The sequence below is a fragment of the Ylistrum balloti genome, unplaced genomic scaffold, assembly GCF_031769215.1.
Source record: "Ylistrum balloti isolate Yb309-2 unplaced genomic scaffold, AGI_CSIRO_Ybal_v1 Utg370448, whole genome shotgun sequence".
NCBI lineage: Eukaryota > Metazoa > Mollusca > Bivalvia > Pectinida > Pectinidae > Ylistrum > Ylistrum balloti.
In genome coordinates, this window is record NW_026782298.1 from 2,143,570 (window position 1) to 2,161,995 (window position 18,426).

An 18,426-nucleotide genomic window follows, 5' to 3' on the forward strand; every position below is an offset into this window, starting at 1 on the left:
AAAGTAAGTCAACACAAAGTAAGTCAACAACTCACAAGGTAAGTCAACAGCTCACAAAGTAAGTCAACAGCTCACAAAGCGAGTCAACAGCTCACAAGGTAAGTCAACAACTCACAAAGTAAGTCAAACAGCTCACAAAGTGAGTCAACAGTTCACAAAGTAAGTCCACAGCTTTTTTAGATATTCACCAAATAAGTCGACCAATGTTCACATTTCATATTGTTGTAAATGTTTCACTAAACTGGCCTTGCATTATTTCACAACTAAAACCGTCATTGTCGTGCTGTTGTAGCTTTATCCGTCTGGCAGATTACCTCATTGTAAACACGATGCATGTGTTGGCCGTAAACTCTGTATCCACACTTCTTAACTACCTCACGGAGCAGCTATCGTCCACACCGACCATCGCACAGATCCAGGCATTTGCAGACGAGGCCAAGGAAGAAGCTGATAAGCTGATTGAAAATGAGGACGGAGAGAAGGTAAAAAAAACCCCACCTCATTATACATCGGCTTACACACAAGAAACATGCATACATTTTCTTGGCGAGATATTGCAGTCAGCTCTCAGCCACTTTACACAAAATCAGCATGCTATTGATTCTGCTGTGTTTCAATAAAGTTTTGTTTTTAATCAATCTAATATATCTATATTTTTAAAGAAGTGTTTCTTAAATTTTTGTTGTGTGTGAACATCAGTAAAAAATCAATATATATATATATATATATATAAACATATAGATATATAAACAAACATCAAAACCCTAAATGAAGCCGTACTAATTTCAATGTAATGTTTCAATTTTACAGATGGGTTATTCTGTTGTATAATAAAACATTTGTTTCATTGAAAGAGTTTATAACCAATCAATATCTTGATATCAAATTTAGACAGCCAATCACAATGTAGAAGACATCAACATTTGAGAAATGTGACAGTTTTAAAATGCAATTTTTGCAGGCCAAGCATGCAGAAGTAAGCTGAATTTAGAATTTATGTTAAATTGTCGGTTTTAATGACCGACTCAATTAACACTCAGCCTGATTAATGACCTGGTATCAGTTATCATCCCTCTGTTGTCTCATTGTGTGGGCTTTGTTGCTTGGTAACATATCAAACTTTGATTCAAAGTCTGGTAAAGTTGTATATAGTAATACCAAATGTCCAAATTCACTCCAAGTCTCAACAATGTTTGAATTAACAATTTGTGTTACAGATGTGTTTGCTTTAACCTGCTTAATTGCAGTTGTGTTTTGATGTGTTGAACTTAAAAATTATTTCACAACAACCAATTTGTGGGGTACTATATTAAGTATCACTTGAATAAAAACTCCTGAAAATTAAGCATGATACAGTACACCAACAACCTTCCATGTCACGCATGCGTTTTAATTATTTTATTTTGTATAACTGGTGTGAACTTTTACTAAAACCTCGGGTAAAATAACATGATCTTTCAGCCTAAAAAGGATGAAAAAGAAAAAGTGAAAGAAGTTCCAAGTACTGATGCTACGGTAGGTGTTCTGACCTTTGACCTCTGCAATGTCAAAGGTCCTCTTCTCAAAATGTCTTGAGGTGTCAAAGGTCACCTTTTTGACCTGTTAAGGTCATCTTTCTTTGACCTTGGCATTTCCTGGGTTTCTTTGACCTGTGATGTTCAGTTCAAACCTTCTGTTTCTAAATTATCTACTGTAGCTGCTAACACATGTAGAACTACACACTGTTCTTACTTAGATACCTAGCTTAGAAATTATCACACTTCTCCAACTCATCCCTGATTTCTGGGTTTATAAACAAAGTCATCATCATCGGTTGCAAAATTAGAAAATTTTAGCTTTAAGACAAACTTAAATTTAAAATGAGCTTGAAATCAGTATTACAGCACTATAGAGATAAATGTTTCAAAGAAAGAAAATTGAAGTTTTTTGCTTCATGTTGAACATAATTTGATAAATATATGTCTTATTGGAAAAAAGAGTTTAAGGAAAATTTCATAGAGTCTCTCTTTAACAAACACGTAAGTATTTTATAGTTTTTAGAAATCTGAAGACTCGGTTGTTTCTGTTATCAGGCATTACATCAATTCTGCCATTTTGTAAATGTCATGAAGTATTTATAACTAGTGGGAGGAAGGCTTATTTCAGCCAATAATGATGGATTTTTATTGAATTTTTATTCTATGGTATTTGTGTCAAACTTAGGTATTATTGAAGACTCCTAACCTGCTGTTTTATTTTGTGACTTAATTTTTACCTGTTTTACCTAGTGACTTGTTGGCTGATTTTTTTTTCATTTAAAATTTCAAAGTTTGAGAAAAAGAAAAATGATATCTTGTATCGCTATCTAATGGAGACTTTTAATTTGACTTCAAATTTTGCTAAACTGAACCATTTTAAATTCTTACCATTTGTTTTTATAGTCAGAATTATACAAGATTTGCGTACATAGTTTCTGCTCTGAAAATGAGACATGTTACTTTTTATTGGTTCTGGTATGTAATTTTTAAAGCCTTGAATCCAACTGATGTAATGTTGTCAATCTGAGTTTAACAAAACTTTTATTGACCTCAAACCGAGTCAACAATTGTGTAATGAAAAGTCAGTATCACTTGGTAAGACCGGATAGAATACTGTTAGAAATCCATATACCGTATGTAGCAGTGGTGATGGTCGCTGAGAAAAGTTGAAAGTTATAACAGGTCAGAGGTCAATATTTTTATGTATAAGGGTTAGTATTAAGTTATTTATCGTTATTTGTAATGCTGTAAACAGTAATTGTTTTATTTTTACTATTTTTCTAAGAAACGTTAACCATTACGGCCATTTCTCTTAACCTCAATTCAAACTTTAATGTACATATGCTTGATAAAAAATATTTGCCTTAATCACTTATATTAAATGTTGCTGACATAATTATAAGAGAAAACCAGCAACAAAAAACAACAGTAAGTGACCAATCAGAAACAGCCTTACAAAAGCATTTTTTGAGAATTGATGGATTTCTACCTATGAAAATGTATGAAATATATATATATATATATATATATATATGTGGTATTGAAGAGGTTTATGATCATGTGACCTGTGTAATTTACTATTGGCTGCAAACTCAACAGGAAAATTTAGAGAATTCCCGTTACTGATATCGGAAAATGTCAACAGAAAGCAATACTTACAGGTATCATTGTGCTAAATTACACAAATAAAGACAGCGAGAGGAGAATGCTTACACCATTTCAGTAAAATGTTGAAAAAATCCTATGAAATATTGACAAATAAATTCAATAAAGTAGAAAATATAATCTAGAAATAATCAAATTCAAGCTTAAATTTCTTTGTAAAATAAAGAGTTCCAATCTGGTGAAGCAGTTGTCTCCCCTTTACGGTGCTCCCTCAAGGAAACTTATTTTGTTTCAATTTTCTACAGTAAATTCATGAAGTCAGTATGTACCTGTATATGACCTTTTTCTTAGATCTTAAGATAGACATATTTTATGAAAAATATTGAAAGTATGGAAGTAATCCAGAAAAAATACCTAGAATTCTCAAACTCTACTAGTGTTTTAGTTTTCTATTAACATGTAGTTCTTTGTAGTGCTAGAAGTTTTCCTTAGAGATTATTTATGATCACGCCAAATATAACAAATCTGTCAAGGTAACCGTATAGACTGTAAAAAATTATATTTTTCATGGTATCTGTTTCTTTTGATGGCAATAAATGGTAAAATTGCCAAAAACAGATTCTGTACCCTGAAGTCATAATTAGTACAGAGGAAGTCACAACCTTTGTATTTCAAGCTTTGTGTAAAACAGCAAAATTTTAGATCATTGAAAAAAAAACAACAAAAAACAAAAAAAAAACAAAGATAAAATTTACTGTACTCAATATTGTACTGTTATGTTATAGATTTGTGTCGCTGTTTTGAACAGTTATAAGAGTGGGTACTGCTCCAAGCAAGCATTGTAGAAATGCTTCAGAAAAAAAACTAAGTATCAAGATTGGACATTTATTACCCTGACAGATATCTTTCTATATTTGGTCATAGTTAATTTAAAACTTTTAGAACTTGGAATAAACTGTTTAACAACTTTTTCAGAGGATTTAGAATTCCTCTGACAGAATATCACAATAAGCTTGGGTTCATTTTTGATAAAAGTGTGTTATTTTGTGGTAGATAAATTTATTTGGACTTTCTGATGTGATATTATATTATGATAAATAACACAAAAATATTATGGATATTATGTTCATTATTATTTTTATGACAATTGAGAATGAAAGGTGTAATTTCATAATTTATACATAAATGATTCTATGTGTTTTTATGCATGACTGATTCTATGTGTTTTTATACATGAATGGTTATACATGTTTGTTAAGCCATATGTTTAATGTGTAGGACGTGGAGAAACATGCTGATTTTTTAGACAACAGTAGTGAGAAGGTTGTGGTAACATGTTTACATGTTTACAAAATGTGTTGTTTTTAGTTATGATGTTCACAGTGACTTTATCAAACAAAGAATTGTTATTTTGTTTAAAATTTTATTTAGAAATATTTTATTTTCAGAGTAAGGAATTGTCATTTTGTGTTGAAGTTGATTCTAGTGTTTTGTTTGTGTGATAAAAAAAGAAGTAAAATAAATTAATATTCAAGGTGCTGACAAAATTTTTGATTGGTAAAATATATTATTTAAAATAAGTTTGTATTCGCTTAATTAATGATAAGAAAATATTATACTTTCATAACAGGTAAATGATGAAGAAAACTTGATTGAGATCAGATGACCTTTTGACCTTTGTGATCAGATGACCTTTATGATTAGATGACCTATTGACCTTTATGATCGGATGACCTTTATAATTAAATGACCTTTATGATTAATTAGCAGGATGAGGATGAAGTTCCCCAGGCCCCGCCCCTCTTCATCACGGAGTTTGTTCTGGAACCAAACCAGCTTCTTTTCCAGCCAGATCTGGAGGATTTCCAGGAGGGACTGAAGGATGTCATACAGAAATTCCAGGATGCTGTGCTGTCTGTACAGAATCTTGTCCCTGATACTTACTTTGATGCCTTTACAAGGTAAATGCAATATTTTATAAAGACTAGTAGAATAGAGATTGCTTCAGTCCACCCAGCTGTTCAAATGACTACAACATTAGCGGGAAGTTATACAGACACCACCATTGGTTTGAATGTGTTCATTTGTCCAATGGGACAATGGGGCTTCCGTAGATATACAGTGCTATAAAATGAATTATTTTTCTCATAGCATTTTCATTTTTACTTTTTATTGTTTTAGAAGTGATAACTTTCATGAAAAATTGTAAATCAATTTACCGTCTTCTATGTTTTTATATTTTTTCTTACAGTATGTGTAATTTTCTCTGAAGCCACATCTAAAATGAAACATTCAGAAATTTTCTCTGTGTGATGTGGGCAAAAGATATCTTTAAGTTCAAAATAATGATTCAAAGTTGATTAAAATTCTTCATTGATTTTTTATTTAAGAAAGTCTGATAGAATTTTCAGTTAAGTTAATCAATTATGTTAGTTATTGACTGACATTTTTCAATAAGGCATTATCTATTTCAGTGAGAATTTGATTTTTGTTACTCTAACCTTTGATCTTTGGTCTACCCGAGAAATGTTTGATCGTAACGTTACAAGTCTAAAGACCCCTTTTGAAACTGATGCGATTTATAAAACTCTAGGTTATCTGAAAGATGTTGGTCTATATCATAGACTATGACTGTGTGTAAGACTAATAAAAACAATACAATAACCTTAAATGCCGTCATCTGCATGTTTATTGTCATGATTTAACATTCTGTTTATAATCATGATGTTAAGATTCTGTTTATTGTCATGATGTTAAGATTCTGTTTATTGTCATGATTTAACATTCTGTTTATAATCATGATGTTAAGATTCTGTTTATTGTCATGATTTAACATTCTGTTTATAATCATGATGTTAAAAATTTAACAATAACAATAACCTTAATTGCATGATTTAACATTCTGTTTCATGTTTATTGTCATGATTTAACATTCTGTTTATAATCATGATGTTAAGATTCTGTTTATTGTCATGATTTAACATTCTGTTTATAATCATGATGTTAAGATTCTGTTTATTGTCATGATTTAACATTCTGTTTATTGTCATGATGTTCATTCTGTTTATTGTCATGATGTTAAGATTCTGTTTATTGTCATGATTTAACATTCTGTTTATAATCATGATGTTAAGATTCTGTTTATTGTCATGAAATTCATTGACATCGGTATCTTTATTGTTTATGATCACAAGAAACTCTGAAAGTACCCACTGATATACTAACCAGATTTTTGGCACTGTTTGTTTTGTGACATGTTGCTTTTTGTTTAGGCCGATCATAAACAACAAGTTTGAGGAGAAGACATGCGGTGATGGACCAAGCCTCACCACCATGTTTGAGGACGACAAACATCTTAACACCATCATTGATAACATCAAGGTAAGTGACACCCACATTTTTCTGTCTGTTATAATAACAGCAATATGTAAATATGAAAGTAAATTTTAACTTGTCATTATTTAAAAACTGTGTTTTTACGGTATTATAATTCCAAATTAAATATTGCAGCTTATTTCCTTTGTAAGTAAATTTTAAACATATGTATCATTGATATCTAATGATTTATGCACTGACAGAACATTCCTTTAGAAATTTCCTTCAGTATACTGGGTTTTCCATAAGAGCCGGTCGCCGGCCAATTTGACCAGCTACTTTGATCATTTGGCCGCCTACACCAATCCAGTTCCGTAATAATGTTCCGTACAAGACTACACGTACACAACAGGCCAGCCTCCTACTTTCACTACACCGTCTACTTGTAACAAAAGTATGGAAAACCCTGAGTATATTTAGGTACTGAGATTTCCTGATAACTTTTTTGTTTGTTGTCAGGATGCTACAGCAGCCGCTTTCAACGCAGCCTCACAGTACGCAGACACCTTCGAGCCGCATCGTGAATTCTTCAGGGAAAATGAGAGTATGGACCTGGAGGCTGTCAAAACACGGGAGCATGGTAGGTTACAAATCACACCCAAAATTACTTACTGAGAATATTTAAGATGAACACAATAATGCAACAAATTTAAAATACCAAGACATCAACATAATCATTATCCAAACTCAGATTTAATAAAACTTAGGCAAAACATTAACAAAAGAAAGATTGGCATGGAGAAACAGTATAAGGAGAATAAGACCAGGTGTTCCTGATGAGTAGGCATCTTCTGCTTCATCGACAACACCTGCCATGTAAACCTTGGTCAAGCCTTTCTCAAATGAGAACAAGGTATACAACAACAGATCCAGCAGGCAAACTAACAAGAATCAAATGAGATCACTATGACGACCATAAAACTTCCCCATAATTTTTGAAACCCAATGTCTGTTGACTACTTCTTGCATGAAAATCACAATAATCAGAACAGGCCCTTGAATGTCAAATCAACCGCGAATTTAGAATTCCTGTATATCAGTAAAATTGTGATTCAAATCTGATGATAAGACATTTAGAACATATTAAAGGAAAGCTAGATCTACACACTCTTGAAGGAAAGTGATCTAGAAGAGTGTCACCTGTCTTGTCAATTAGACCTACTATTTGAATATAGGTGATATCACGTTCAGCATGTTTGAACAATAGTTGTACATAGATTAGACTGGTCCAACACTAAATACGTATGCATCATTTATGGACAAGGATGAACCTGACAATCTGTGATCAACCTCTGATTACTTGAATACTGGTATTCCTAGAACTATTGACATGGTCCCAGGGATCACATCTTAGCAGAGTTTTACTTTACTGTATATACATAAGTCACCTACACAACAACTACAGGCTGTAGATGTTAAATTTCATTCCCCGAAGTTTGTCTTTACGTCAGCATTTTGAAATTTTTTTTTTCCTTTTTGTCAAACATATGTTTTCTGTTGTTTAACAGATGTTGCATTCTTTACGGAGGCTTTGGAACGCTTCAATGGCCAGCATCGCATGGCCCAGGTGATCAAGGAAAAACGACCAATCGGGATGCTCCTTGTGGACGGCACCAAGATGAAGAACCTGTTGATACCTTCCCCGTTACGCTGTCTGGACGTAAGTTCTGCCGCAAGTAGTGTACAGCACTGCTGCTGTTAAAAAACAAAACTCAACATTGTAGCTCTAAAAACTGAGTCTTGTGTGATATGTTTCTGAATTTATTCTAAAATTCAGACATGACATATACATGTACATATAATTAGTTAACTTTCCAAATTTGGTATTCAGAGTATGAAAATATCTGTTTTTGAGAAAAATGTGTTGATTCTCTGTGTCAGTGATGAAACAGAATTGCTTTACTGATATCTATTTTATTTGTAGGTGGTGAACGATCTGCTGCCTATCAAGGCTCACAATGAAGTGAACCGTCTTATAGCTGAACTACAGGATGCTCAGTTTAAACTGGAATTTGCACCGACCACAACAATGGAGTTTGTGAAGACGCTTACATTCCTGGACGATATACAAGTCAGGGTGAGCCAATCTAACAAACATTTTGTTTATACAAAGAAAGTTGTTATTGCATGAGAATTATACTTTAATTCATCTTAACTGTGGTTATAAATAGATTTAAGTATTGGTATGTTACCTTTGTCTATCAAAAAGTAAGCAATTTCCACGGAGGGATACTGTTTTGCTTTCTGACTATAAATTATGAGATGGGTTTTTCACTGCAATCAGACTGACGATTCCTGGAGATTCTAGAGAATACCAAGCTTTCTCAGCGTCCTCCTTTCTCCTCACATTTGATATTATATATAGACTCCCTGTATATGTAAATTTATTACATAGCAATAGATGTTGATGGATTTATAACTGTACAAGAAGCGGTGTGGAGTTATCAGTAAGAGTTATCTCCCTTTGTTACAGATTGACCCAGCTGAGAAGGAGGCTATGGTAGTTAAGGATATGTATGAGTTGATAGACCTGTACAGTGTACCAACACCTCCAGAGGACTTCGCTGTCTACCAGGTAAACATAAATCACTGCGATATTGTTATAAGTTTGTGTAAACTTCAAAATTTCTATATTTTTCCTCTGAATTGTGATAAGTTGAACTCATCCAGGCGATACATATAGCACTGTTAAAAATTGAACTTTTTTACTCTGGTTTTTATTTAACCATTTTGATAATTTTCGAACAAAGTGAAGTTGAGGATCATCAATAAAATGTGAAGATTTTGAATCTAAAGCAAATAACGTTGTAAGTTAAACGTGGAATGATTCTTGAATAGAATAATGAAATTATGAAAAAGTTGAGGATGATATAGTGTTGTTATTGTAAGTTTGTTTCTGTTGTGTAGACACTTGGCCCAAGTATTACAAATGTGCGTAATGCCATTGACAAGAGTTTGACAGAACGAGATGCCAACATTGACAAGTTCTGCACCCACCTTGACAAGGATATTGCTGAACTGGCAAAGGAGGTCAAGGAGGTTAAACAGGAGGCACAGGTAAGAGGTCAAGGGTCAAAAATGCTAAAAGATGAAATGAGAATATTGAAAGTGATTTTTACAGTGTGTAGCATGTTGTTTTCATTTCTACAGAACACAAAACTTGTGATTTTTACAAAACTTGTGTGTGAACAGCTAGATGTTGTTTTCAAAACTTGTATAAGACAAAACTTGTATGAACAGCTAAGTGGAGACAAAACTTGCATGAACTGTTGTCACCATACAAAACTTGTATAAGACAAAACTTGTATGAACAGTTAGATGGAGACAAAACTTGTATGAGTTGTTGTCACCAGACAAAACTTGTATGAACAGCAAAGTGGAGACAAAATTTGCATGAACTGTTATCACCATACAAAACTTGTATAAGACAAAACTTGCATGAACTGTTGTCACCATACAAAACTTGTATAAGACAAAACTTGTATGAACAGCTAAGTGGAGACAAAACTTGCATGAACTGTTGTCACCATACAAAACTTGTATAAGACAAAATTTGCATGAACTGTTGTCACCATACAAAACTTGTATAAGACAAAATTTGCATGAACTGTTGTCACCATACAAAACTTGTATAAGACAAAACGTATGAACAGTTAGATGGAGACCAAACTTGTATGAACAGCTAGCATAAGACAAAACTGATATGAACTACAAGTATCAGACGAAACTTGTATGACCTTGTTCTTTGTTTTAGAACCCTATGATCTTGGATGTGAACTCTGAGAAGGACAAAGTGCGTAACATTCTGTCAAGGTTATTGACACAGATGGATGACCTTCAGAAACGTGCCTTCACCTACAAATCCTACCAAAAGAACTTTAAGGTGGAGGTAACGAAGTTTGATGCACTGGAGGAAGCACACGCAGAACTCAAACTGAAGGAGTTGCTGTGGACAGCCATTGACGACTGGGATAAACTACTGTTGGATTGGACGACTGTTCCATTTGAGACGCTGGATCCCGAAGCCATGAATGCGACTACGATGAAGTATGCCAAGTCTGTGATGCAGTTAGAGAAAGGACTTCCACCTAACCAGGTTGTACCAGTATTGAAAGAAAAGGTGGAGGAGATGAGAGAAAGGGTAAGTTGATATTCTGATGATAGGGTGGGGAGCTGGAGTTCACTTACATCTCTCATATATGTATCTCATATAAAAAATCTTGTCAGATTAGAATAAGCCTTATCAGATTTTGAATAGTAAATTTTTTCTGAAAATAGCCTCAATTTAGAAAGAATTTTGCTAAATATAGAAAGTGATGGCACTGTTTTCACATGATGACTGATATTGAAATGTTTCATCAAACTGCTACTCATTGGATGAAAATCTTTGAAGTGAACATTTATAGGAAACAGATTATAACATTGAATCACTCCAAATGAACTTCGTTATAGCTCTGAAACAATTATTCTGCTTAAAGAAAGATTGTGGGTCTTCTGAGACCATTTCTGAAGGCAAAAAGTGTTTCTGAGAGGAGATAATTTTAATCAAAATTCATGAAGACCTGCATCGAAATGTTGGTCAGACAGTATGCACTCTAAAGTTGTGTTTTGTTGTGAAAAGACATTTAAGAGAAAAAGTAGTTGTGACCTAACAATGGATTAACATTGATCGACAATTGTAACATTCTGGTTTACATTGCAGCTGCCTGTGATAACAGACCTTCGAAACCCCACTCTGAAACCTCGCCACTGGGAAATGATTGAGAACATACTTGATCACAAATTTACTCCGGAGGATCCTTTGACTTTTGGAAAACTTACGGAGATACAGGCCTTCAAGAGTGCTGAAGCCCTCCAAGAGATCTCTGGCAAGGCTAGTTCTGAAGCCAGTCTTGAAAGCATCCTCAAGAAGGTAAGATCTATGACATTTAGTTCATCTTATTGTGCTGGAAATAAGCCCACAAGTGGCTGTTACATTTAAATAAATAAATAGGACAAAAGCTGTTGTATGTTTATTCTGTGTATGTATCCTGTGTTTTTGAGTCACAGAACATGTTAAGGCTCCTTGCTCTTTTGAAGCATAAATATTGTTATATGTTACCATATTTATCCAGTAATAAGCCAACCCCATATATTTTGTTATTAAGTAGAATCGATAACAAATACGATATATTGGTCTATTAATAAACCTGCCCATTGACTTTTAGTCGGAGATTATATGTCGACTCCTGGATTTTGTCCTGAATAAATACCATTCTTTGTGTTAGGATAGATTTTCAGGCACCATATAATTATATAGAAGATGCAATGTAAGAATTCCTGTTGTAGGTCGAGGATTCCTGGAAGACAACAGAATTTATGGTACTTTACCACAAAGATAGCAAGGATGTGTTCATTCTTGGTGGAACAGATGAAATCCAACAGCTCCTTGACGACAGCAACATCAACATAGCAACCATTGCCAGCTCTCGTCATGTTGGACCAATTAAATCTCGTGTGGATGACTGGGTCAAACAGCTTGATCTCTTTGGAAAGACCTTGGTAGGAAATATCTCTTTTTGTATTTTTCTGATTTTGATAGAAATAGATTTTTGAATTTTTTAAGCAAGGTCATATGCTGTTGATACCCTAAACATTCATAAACAATCCAAGTTTAAAAATAGATTCTAACATGAATAAGTATGAATTTACTTACTATTAAATCAAGCAGTGCCTTACTTTTAAGATTTTATGTAAATCATGATTTCCAGTCTGTAAATGATAAGGTATTGAACTATACAACATATGAAACCATAAAACCATAAATAAAAAGGATGGAGTTTCATATAAATACAAAAAAAACATTTTCCAGCGAGAAGTTTTGGAAAAGTTCATTAAATGGAGTCTGACTTTTTGTATTGAAATCTGGTTACAAGATCAAAAAGAAAAGTTATCAGAAGGAACATTGACAAAGTTATCACAGGAAACATTGAATAAGTTATCACAGGGAACATTGAATAAGTTATCACAGGGAACATTGAATAAGTTATCACAGGGAACATTGAATAAGTTATCACAGGGAACATTGAATAAGTTATCACAGGGAACATTGAATAAGTTATCACAGGGAACATTGAATAAGTTATCACAGGGAACATTGAATAAGTTATCACTGGGAACATTGAATAAGTTATCACAGGGAACATTGAATAAGTTATCACAGGGAACATTGAATAAGTTATCACAAGGAACATTGAATAAGTTATCACAGGGAACATTGAATAAGTTATCACAGGGAACATTGAATAAGTTATCACTGGGAACATTGAATAAGTTATTACAAGGAACATTGAATAAGTTATCACAGGGAACATTGAATAAGTTATCATGAGGAACATTGAATAAGTTATCACAGGGAACATTGAATAAGTTATCACAGGGAACATTGAATAAGTTATCACAGGGAACATTGAATAAGTTATCACAGGGAACATTGAATAAGTTATCACAGGGAACATTGAATAATTTATCACAGGGAACATTGAATAGGTTATCACAGGAACATTGAATAAGTTAACATGAGGAACATTGAATAAGTTATCACAGGGAACATTGAATAAGTTATTACAAGGAACATTGAATAAGTTATCACAGGGAACATTGAATAATTTATCACAGGGAACATTGAATAGGTTATCACAGGAACATTGAATAAGTTAACATGAGGAACATTGAATAAGTTATCACAGGGAACATTGAATAAGTTATCACAAGGAACAAATAAATAACAGAAATTGGAAGGAAAATTAAAAATGTTTCATAATGATTAAATGAAATGAAAATCTATTTCTTACACATGTTTATGACTGTCCATGTTTAGGATGAATGGCTGAACTGCCAGAGATCCTGGCTGTATTTGGAGTCGATCTTTAGTGCCCCCGACATACAGCGTCAGCTTCCAGCGGAGGCAAAAATGTTCATGCAGGTGGACAAATCCTACAAAGACATTATGAGGAAGGTAAACAAGGTGCCACTAGCCATCCGTGCAGCTACACAGCCTGGACTTTTGGAGACATTCCAGAACAACAATGCCCTCCTTGACCAGATCCAGAAGTGTCTTGAGGCTTACCTAGAATCAAAACGAGCCATCTTCCCACGGTAAAAACTTGTCCAAAATTTGTCTATTATAATATTGGGGTAATTAATGTTTCTTGTCCAAATGCTGGTTTTTCCAAAATTGTACATAAAACCAAATTACAAATGTTATAACATCAATACAATAACTCAACTTAGTATGTCATGTGATCTTGTAATTGTTCTCTGACCTTTGACTTATGGAGTCATACATATCTGATGGCCTCTTATTGACCTTTGACCTCAGGTTTTACTTCCTGTCTAACGATGAGTTGCTGGAGATTCTGGCCCAGACTAGGAACCCCTTAGCAGTACAACCCCATCTCCGGAAGTGCTTCGATGCCATTGCCAAATTGGAGTTTGGCATTCAGTCAGAGCAGACTGGTCAGTATATATCTGTTGGCTATAGATTGGAGTGGTCAGTTCATGTGGTAATTGACTTGCTGAAATGGTCAAGCATGAATTAGGATTGCCAAAAAATCAGTAGTTAATAGAAATACCTACAGGAAAAACATATTTCAGTATATGAAGTTCCGATGCATTTCAGCTTTCAAAAATGATCAGTTTAAAAACGATGCAAAAAATGTATTAAGAAGGTGACAAATTGTATGTCGCTCACAGTATATTCAAATCAGTTGTAAACTGATAATATTTTGTTGGATTTCAAGGACTCAATATTCCAATATATATTTGTGTAAATAACTTTGCTTGTTAATGTTTTACATGTGTGGTCTCTGACTTACAGAAGATCAAGAAGTACAGTACAGTAACGACATTCTTGCCATGGTGTCACCAGAGAGTGAGAAAGTCAGCCTCGGCAGGGTATGTCACAATCTACATCCTATATATTGAACGACTTTTCAGAAATATGTGAATCACTATTCAGTATTTCAAAATTATTTTGATGTTAAAGATATTCATTAAATAATGACCACCAGATGTTTTTGTGTAGTGGTTCCGTGACTGTCTATATGGACAATCTATTGTCCGTGTAATTTTCAAGAACCTTTTGTTTTGTCATTGACTGCTGTTTGTACATTTCAGGGGCTGAAGGCCAGAGGTAACGTGGAAGACTGGCTTGGAAAGGTAGAGGAAGCCATGTTTTCTAATCTTCGTCGTCTCACCAAGGCGGCCATTGGTGACTTTGAGAAACGTCCTCGTAAGGAATGGGTTGTCTCCCATGCTTCTCAGGTATGTCAAAGCTTCTTTAGTTTTGTTACAATAACGTGATGTATTTTATACTCCATTCAATATGTCACAAATTGTTCCTTGTAGAGTTAATCAAATTTGGACTTTTTGATATTCTGTTAAGAGATTCTAATAATCAATTTGGAGATTTTGATAATCTATTTGGCGATTTTAAATTGATTTATGTTTACAATAGGGAGAAAAAGCTTTGTATGAAATTTCTCTCGAAAAATTTAAAGGGTTCGCAAGAATGTTTTCCCTTAATAAATTTTTTGGGAATTGACAACAAAATGGCCAGACTTTTCCTTGTTTGTAAAAATTAATGTTGATAGCGAGTAGAATTAGACTGTCTTCTAAACAAATCTGATTTAAATAAAATAACTTGTCAAATCAAGTGACAACTTGGTCTGATTGTTTATAAATGTTTGATGACTGTGAACGAAGTTTAATATTTGTGTGTCTTGTTCCAGATTGTGCTGGCAGTGTCACAAATTGTCTGGTGTCGGGATGTGACAGAAATTTTAGAAAGCGACACATTTGACCGCGTAGAGGGAATGAAAGAATTTGAACAGAAAAACTTTAGAGTGAGTATGAATAAAAATGATATTAAAGGTCACCCTAGCATTTTTAATGTATTGATAATGATGTATTGATTGTGATATGAGTTTTGTATGTTTATAGATGCAATATTTAACTGGAACATAGTTATTGTATTTAACTTCTACTTAACTCGGTTTTGATTCAATAATCAAGAAATCCCCATTTTATTTTACTTGTTTTTACAAAGCCATTATCATAATGATAATGATTTCAATTATTCATAGGATCTGAATGAGTTGGCTAGTGTTGTGCGCCAGGAAATCCCCAAACTAGCGCGTGCAAACCTGTGTGCCCTGATCACCATTGACGTACACGGTAGAGATATGATCACGGAGATGTGTCAAAACAAGGTACGACGGAGGAAGTCGGACAAATATATATTGGGAATTGAGGGCAAGGATATATTGGGAATTGAGGGCAAGGATATATTGGGAATTGAGGGCAAGGATATATGGTGAAGTGAGGGCAAGGATATGTTGGGAAGTGAGGGCAAGAATATGTTGGGAAGTGAGGGCAAAGATATGAGGGGAAGTGAGGGCAAGGTTATGTGGGGAGGTGAGGGCAAGGATGTGTGGGGAAATGAGGGCAAGGATATATGGGGAAGTGAGGGCAAGGTTATATTGGGAAGTGAGGGCAGTGATATGTTGTTTACATTTAAGTGAGGAGTAGGATATTAAAAAAATATGATTTGTAAAAAATTGAGGTCTTCAACAAAGTGGAAAGAAAAATTGATTGAACATTTAGTAAAACATCAGAATCATTGTTGAGAAGGAAAACTTTTTTATATTGGTGAGGATACAGAAGTAAAAAGTAAGGCCCATTGTTGCCCTTCAGGAATATTCTGAAAAAAAACATCGGGCTGTGTGGCAGGAAAATGGAATATAATTCTCAGTTATATTTCTTGCCTTTATGATTAATATAACACCAGGGGTAATTTTATATAGCTTGCTAAAATGATATATTGGGAGTTATTTTTGTAACAGCAGCATACCATGTTTTTAAGGTGGATGACGTCAACAGCTTTGAGTGGCAGAAGCAGCTGCGCTATTACTGGGACCTTGAGATTGACAACTGTGCTATCCGTATGTCAAACTCCCTGTATGTGTGTGGGTATGAGTATCTGGGGGCTTCAGCTCGTCTGGTCATCACTCCACTCACTGATCGCTGCTATCTATGTCTGATGGGGGCACTACAGCTTGACCTGGGTGGGGCCCCAGCAGGTCCGGCAGGAACAGGAAAGACTGAGACCACAAAAGATCTTGCTAAAGCCCTGTCTAAACAGTGTGTTGTCTTCAACTGCTCCGATGGTCTCGACTACAAGGTATATAGGGTTTAAGGCCTTGGTCTTCTATTGAAACGGAAAGGTTGTAGATAAAAAGGGAAAAAAGAGCTAGAAATTAAGAACATAAAAATGACTCATTGCCACACGTTTTAGGGATAATTAAAAAATTAAAGTAAAAATTTGATGAGAAAAAGTAAAACATTTATTTCAGTAAGGTAAATATTTTCTAAAGTGATGTAAATTTTTAATCTTCATCCTTATGAAACTAAGTACAAATGGATTTGACTAATAACTGGAATATGTTTTTGTTTGTTTGCTTCACAAGGATTTTAATTCTTTTATTGCCTTCAACATCAAGAAACAAATTCTTTTTCATTTACTTTGTATGTTTGTTGACTTTTTTTAAAGATTCACGAAAAAAAAGCTGAACTTCTTTGGAGATGAAATTATATGTTTAATATGGTTGAAATTGATGTGTGTGGTGTTTCGCAGATGATGGGTCGTTTCTTCTCTGGCCTGGCTCAGTCTGGTGCCTGGTGCTGCTTCGACGAGTTCAACCGGATTGACATTGAGGTGTTGTCTGTGATTGCCCAGCAGTTGATTACAATCAGAAATGCCAAAGCTGCCAAAGTATGTTATATCACTGCCATGGGGTACCTCTTGGTACTTCATAATCTATTGGTCACTAAAAATAGCAAAAGTTTGCTTAAAATATATGACAAAATTTTCTGAGTTTAAATCTTGACCTCATCCTAATGAAGTTATTTGGAAGATACAATAGAAGAAGAAGAGAAATTTCAGCTTTCTCTGATTGGTGGAGATTTTCATTACCTGTTTCTGATTGGTCAATAGGTATCAAGATTCATGTTTGAGGGCCGTGAGATCAAACTTATCTCCACATGCGCTGCCTTCATCACAATGAACCCAGGATATGCTGGTCGTACTGAACTACCTGACAACCTTAAAGCACTGTTCCGACCCTTCGCTATGATGGTGCCCGACTATCGTACGTAATTAATGTAGATTTCGTTTACACACAATTTCATGATACATGTTTTGTTTGTTTGTTTGTTTGTTTGTTTATGAAGAATTTAATTCATTTATGGGTCTCAATATTATTTCTGATTTATTTACTTGATGAGTTTGTTGGCTTTCATATTTTTTTTGTGGGGGGTGGTAATGTTGAGGAAGACAAGTTAGATAAACATGGATTTTCTTTGTACACAGGTTTAATCGCAGAAGTGATCCTCTACTCTGAGGGTTTTGAATCCTCCAAGAATCTGGCTCAGAAAATGACCCAGATGTACAAGTTGTGTAGTGAACAGCTCTCCCAGCAGGATCATTATGACTTTGGTATGCGTGCCGTGAAATCTGTGCTTGTGATGGCAGGAGCACTGAAGAGACAGAATCCTGACAAGAGTGAGGATGTAGTGTTGATTCGTGCACTCAGGGACAGTAATCTGCCGAAATTTCTCCAACAGGATGCTCTCCTGTTCCAGGTCAGAAAACTGACACTGTAATGATTTGTACATAAATCTGTCACAGATTTGGAAAAGCTTCTCAGAGCTTTAAATATTTAAGTAAAAGTGATAGTTAACTTCAGCGCTGATATTGAAGATCATCGTTTTTAATTGATAAGCTATGTAAAGTCATTCTAAAAATATTGAGAATGTTCAACAATCGTTGCATACTTACAAGGGTAGAAAAGTATCAAATTTTATCTGTGACTTCAATAAATTATAAAGC

At 34.3% G+C, this 18,426-nt stretch overlaps 1 protein-coding gene across 1 annotated transcript in view; it reads left to right on the top strand.

Annotated features, from left to right (window-relative positions):
* The window catches only part of LOC132554868 (dynein axonemal heavy chain 6-like), a 53,388-nt gene that overhangs the window by 6,342 nt on the left and 28,620 nt on the right, over nucleotides 1–18,426 (top strand). Inside the window, exons 11-32 of the mRNA XM_060219191.1 lie at nucleotides 293–482; nucleotides 1,462–1,521; nucleotides 4,893–5,083; nucleotides 6,395–6,503; nucleotides 6,957–7,077; nucleotides 8,006–8,157; nucleotides 8,422–8,574; nucleotides 8,971–9,072; nucleotides 9,405–9,554; nucleotides 10,252–10,638; nucleotides 11,200–11,409; nucleotides 11,826–12,038; nucleotides 13,357–13,634; nucleotides 13,858–13,994; nucleotides 14,356–14,432; nucleotides 14,655–14,801; nucleotides 15,269–15,382; nucleotides 15,623–15,748; nucleotides 16,402–16,719; nucleotides 17,173–17,310; nucleotides 17,533–17,686; nucleotides 17,908–18,179. Of these exons, the coding sequence (XP_060075174.1) occupies nucleotides 293–482; nucleotides 1,462–1,521; nucleotides 4,893–5,083; nucleotides 6,395–6,503; nucleotides 6,957–7,077; nucleotides 8,006–8,157; nucleotides 8,422–8,574; nucleotides 8,971–9,072; nucleotides 9,405–9,554; nucleotides 10,252–10,638; nucleotides 11,200–11,409; nucleotides 11,826–12,038; nucleotides 13,357–13,634; nucleotides 13,858–13,994; nucleotides 14,356–14,432; nucleotides 14,655–14,801; nucleotides 15,269–15,382; nucleotides 15,623–15,748; nucleotides 16,402–16,719; nucleotides 17,173–17,310; nucleotides 17,533–17,686; nucleotides 17,908–18,179 (3,799 nt within the window). The remainder of the gene's footprint in view (nucleotides 1–292; nucleotides 483–1,461; nucleotides 1,522–4,892; nucleotides 5,084–6,394; nucleotides 6,504–6,956; nucleotides 7,078–8,005; nucleotides 8,158–8,421; nucleotides 8,575–8,970; nucleotides 9,073–9,404; nucleotides 9,555–10,251; nucleotides 10,639–11,199; nucleotides 11,410–11,825; nucleotides 12,039–13,356; nucleotides 13,635–13,857; nucleotides 13,995–14,355; nucleotides 14,433–14,654; nucleotides 14,802–15,268; nucleotides 15,383–15,622; nucleotides 15,749–16,401; nucleotides 16,720–17,172; nucleotides 17,311–17,532; nucleotides 17,687–17,907; nucleotides 18,180–18,426) is intronic.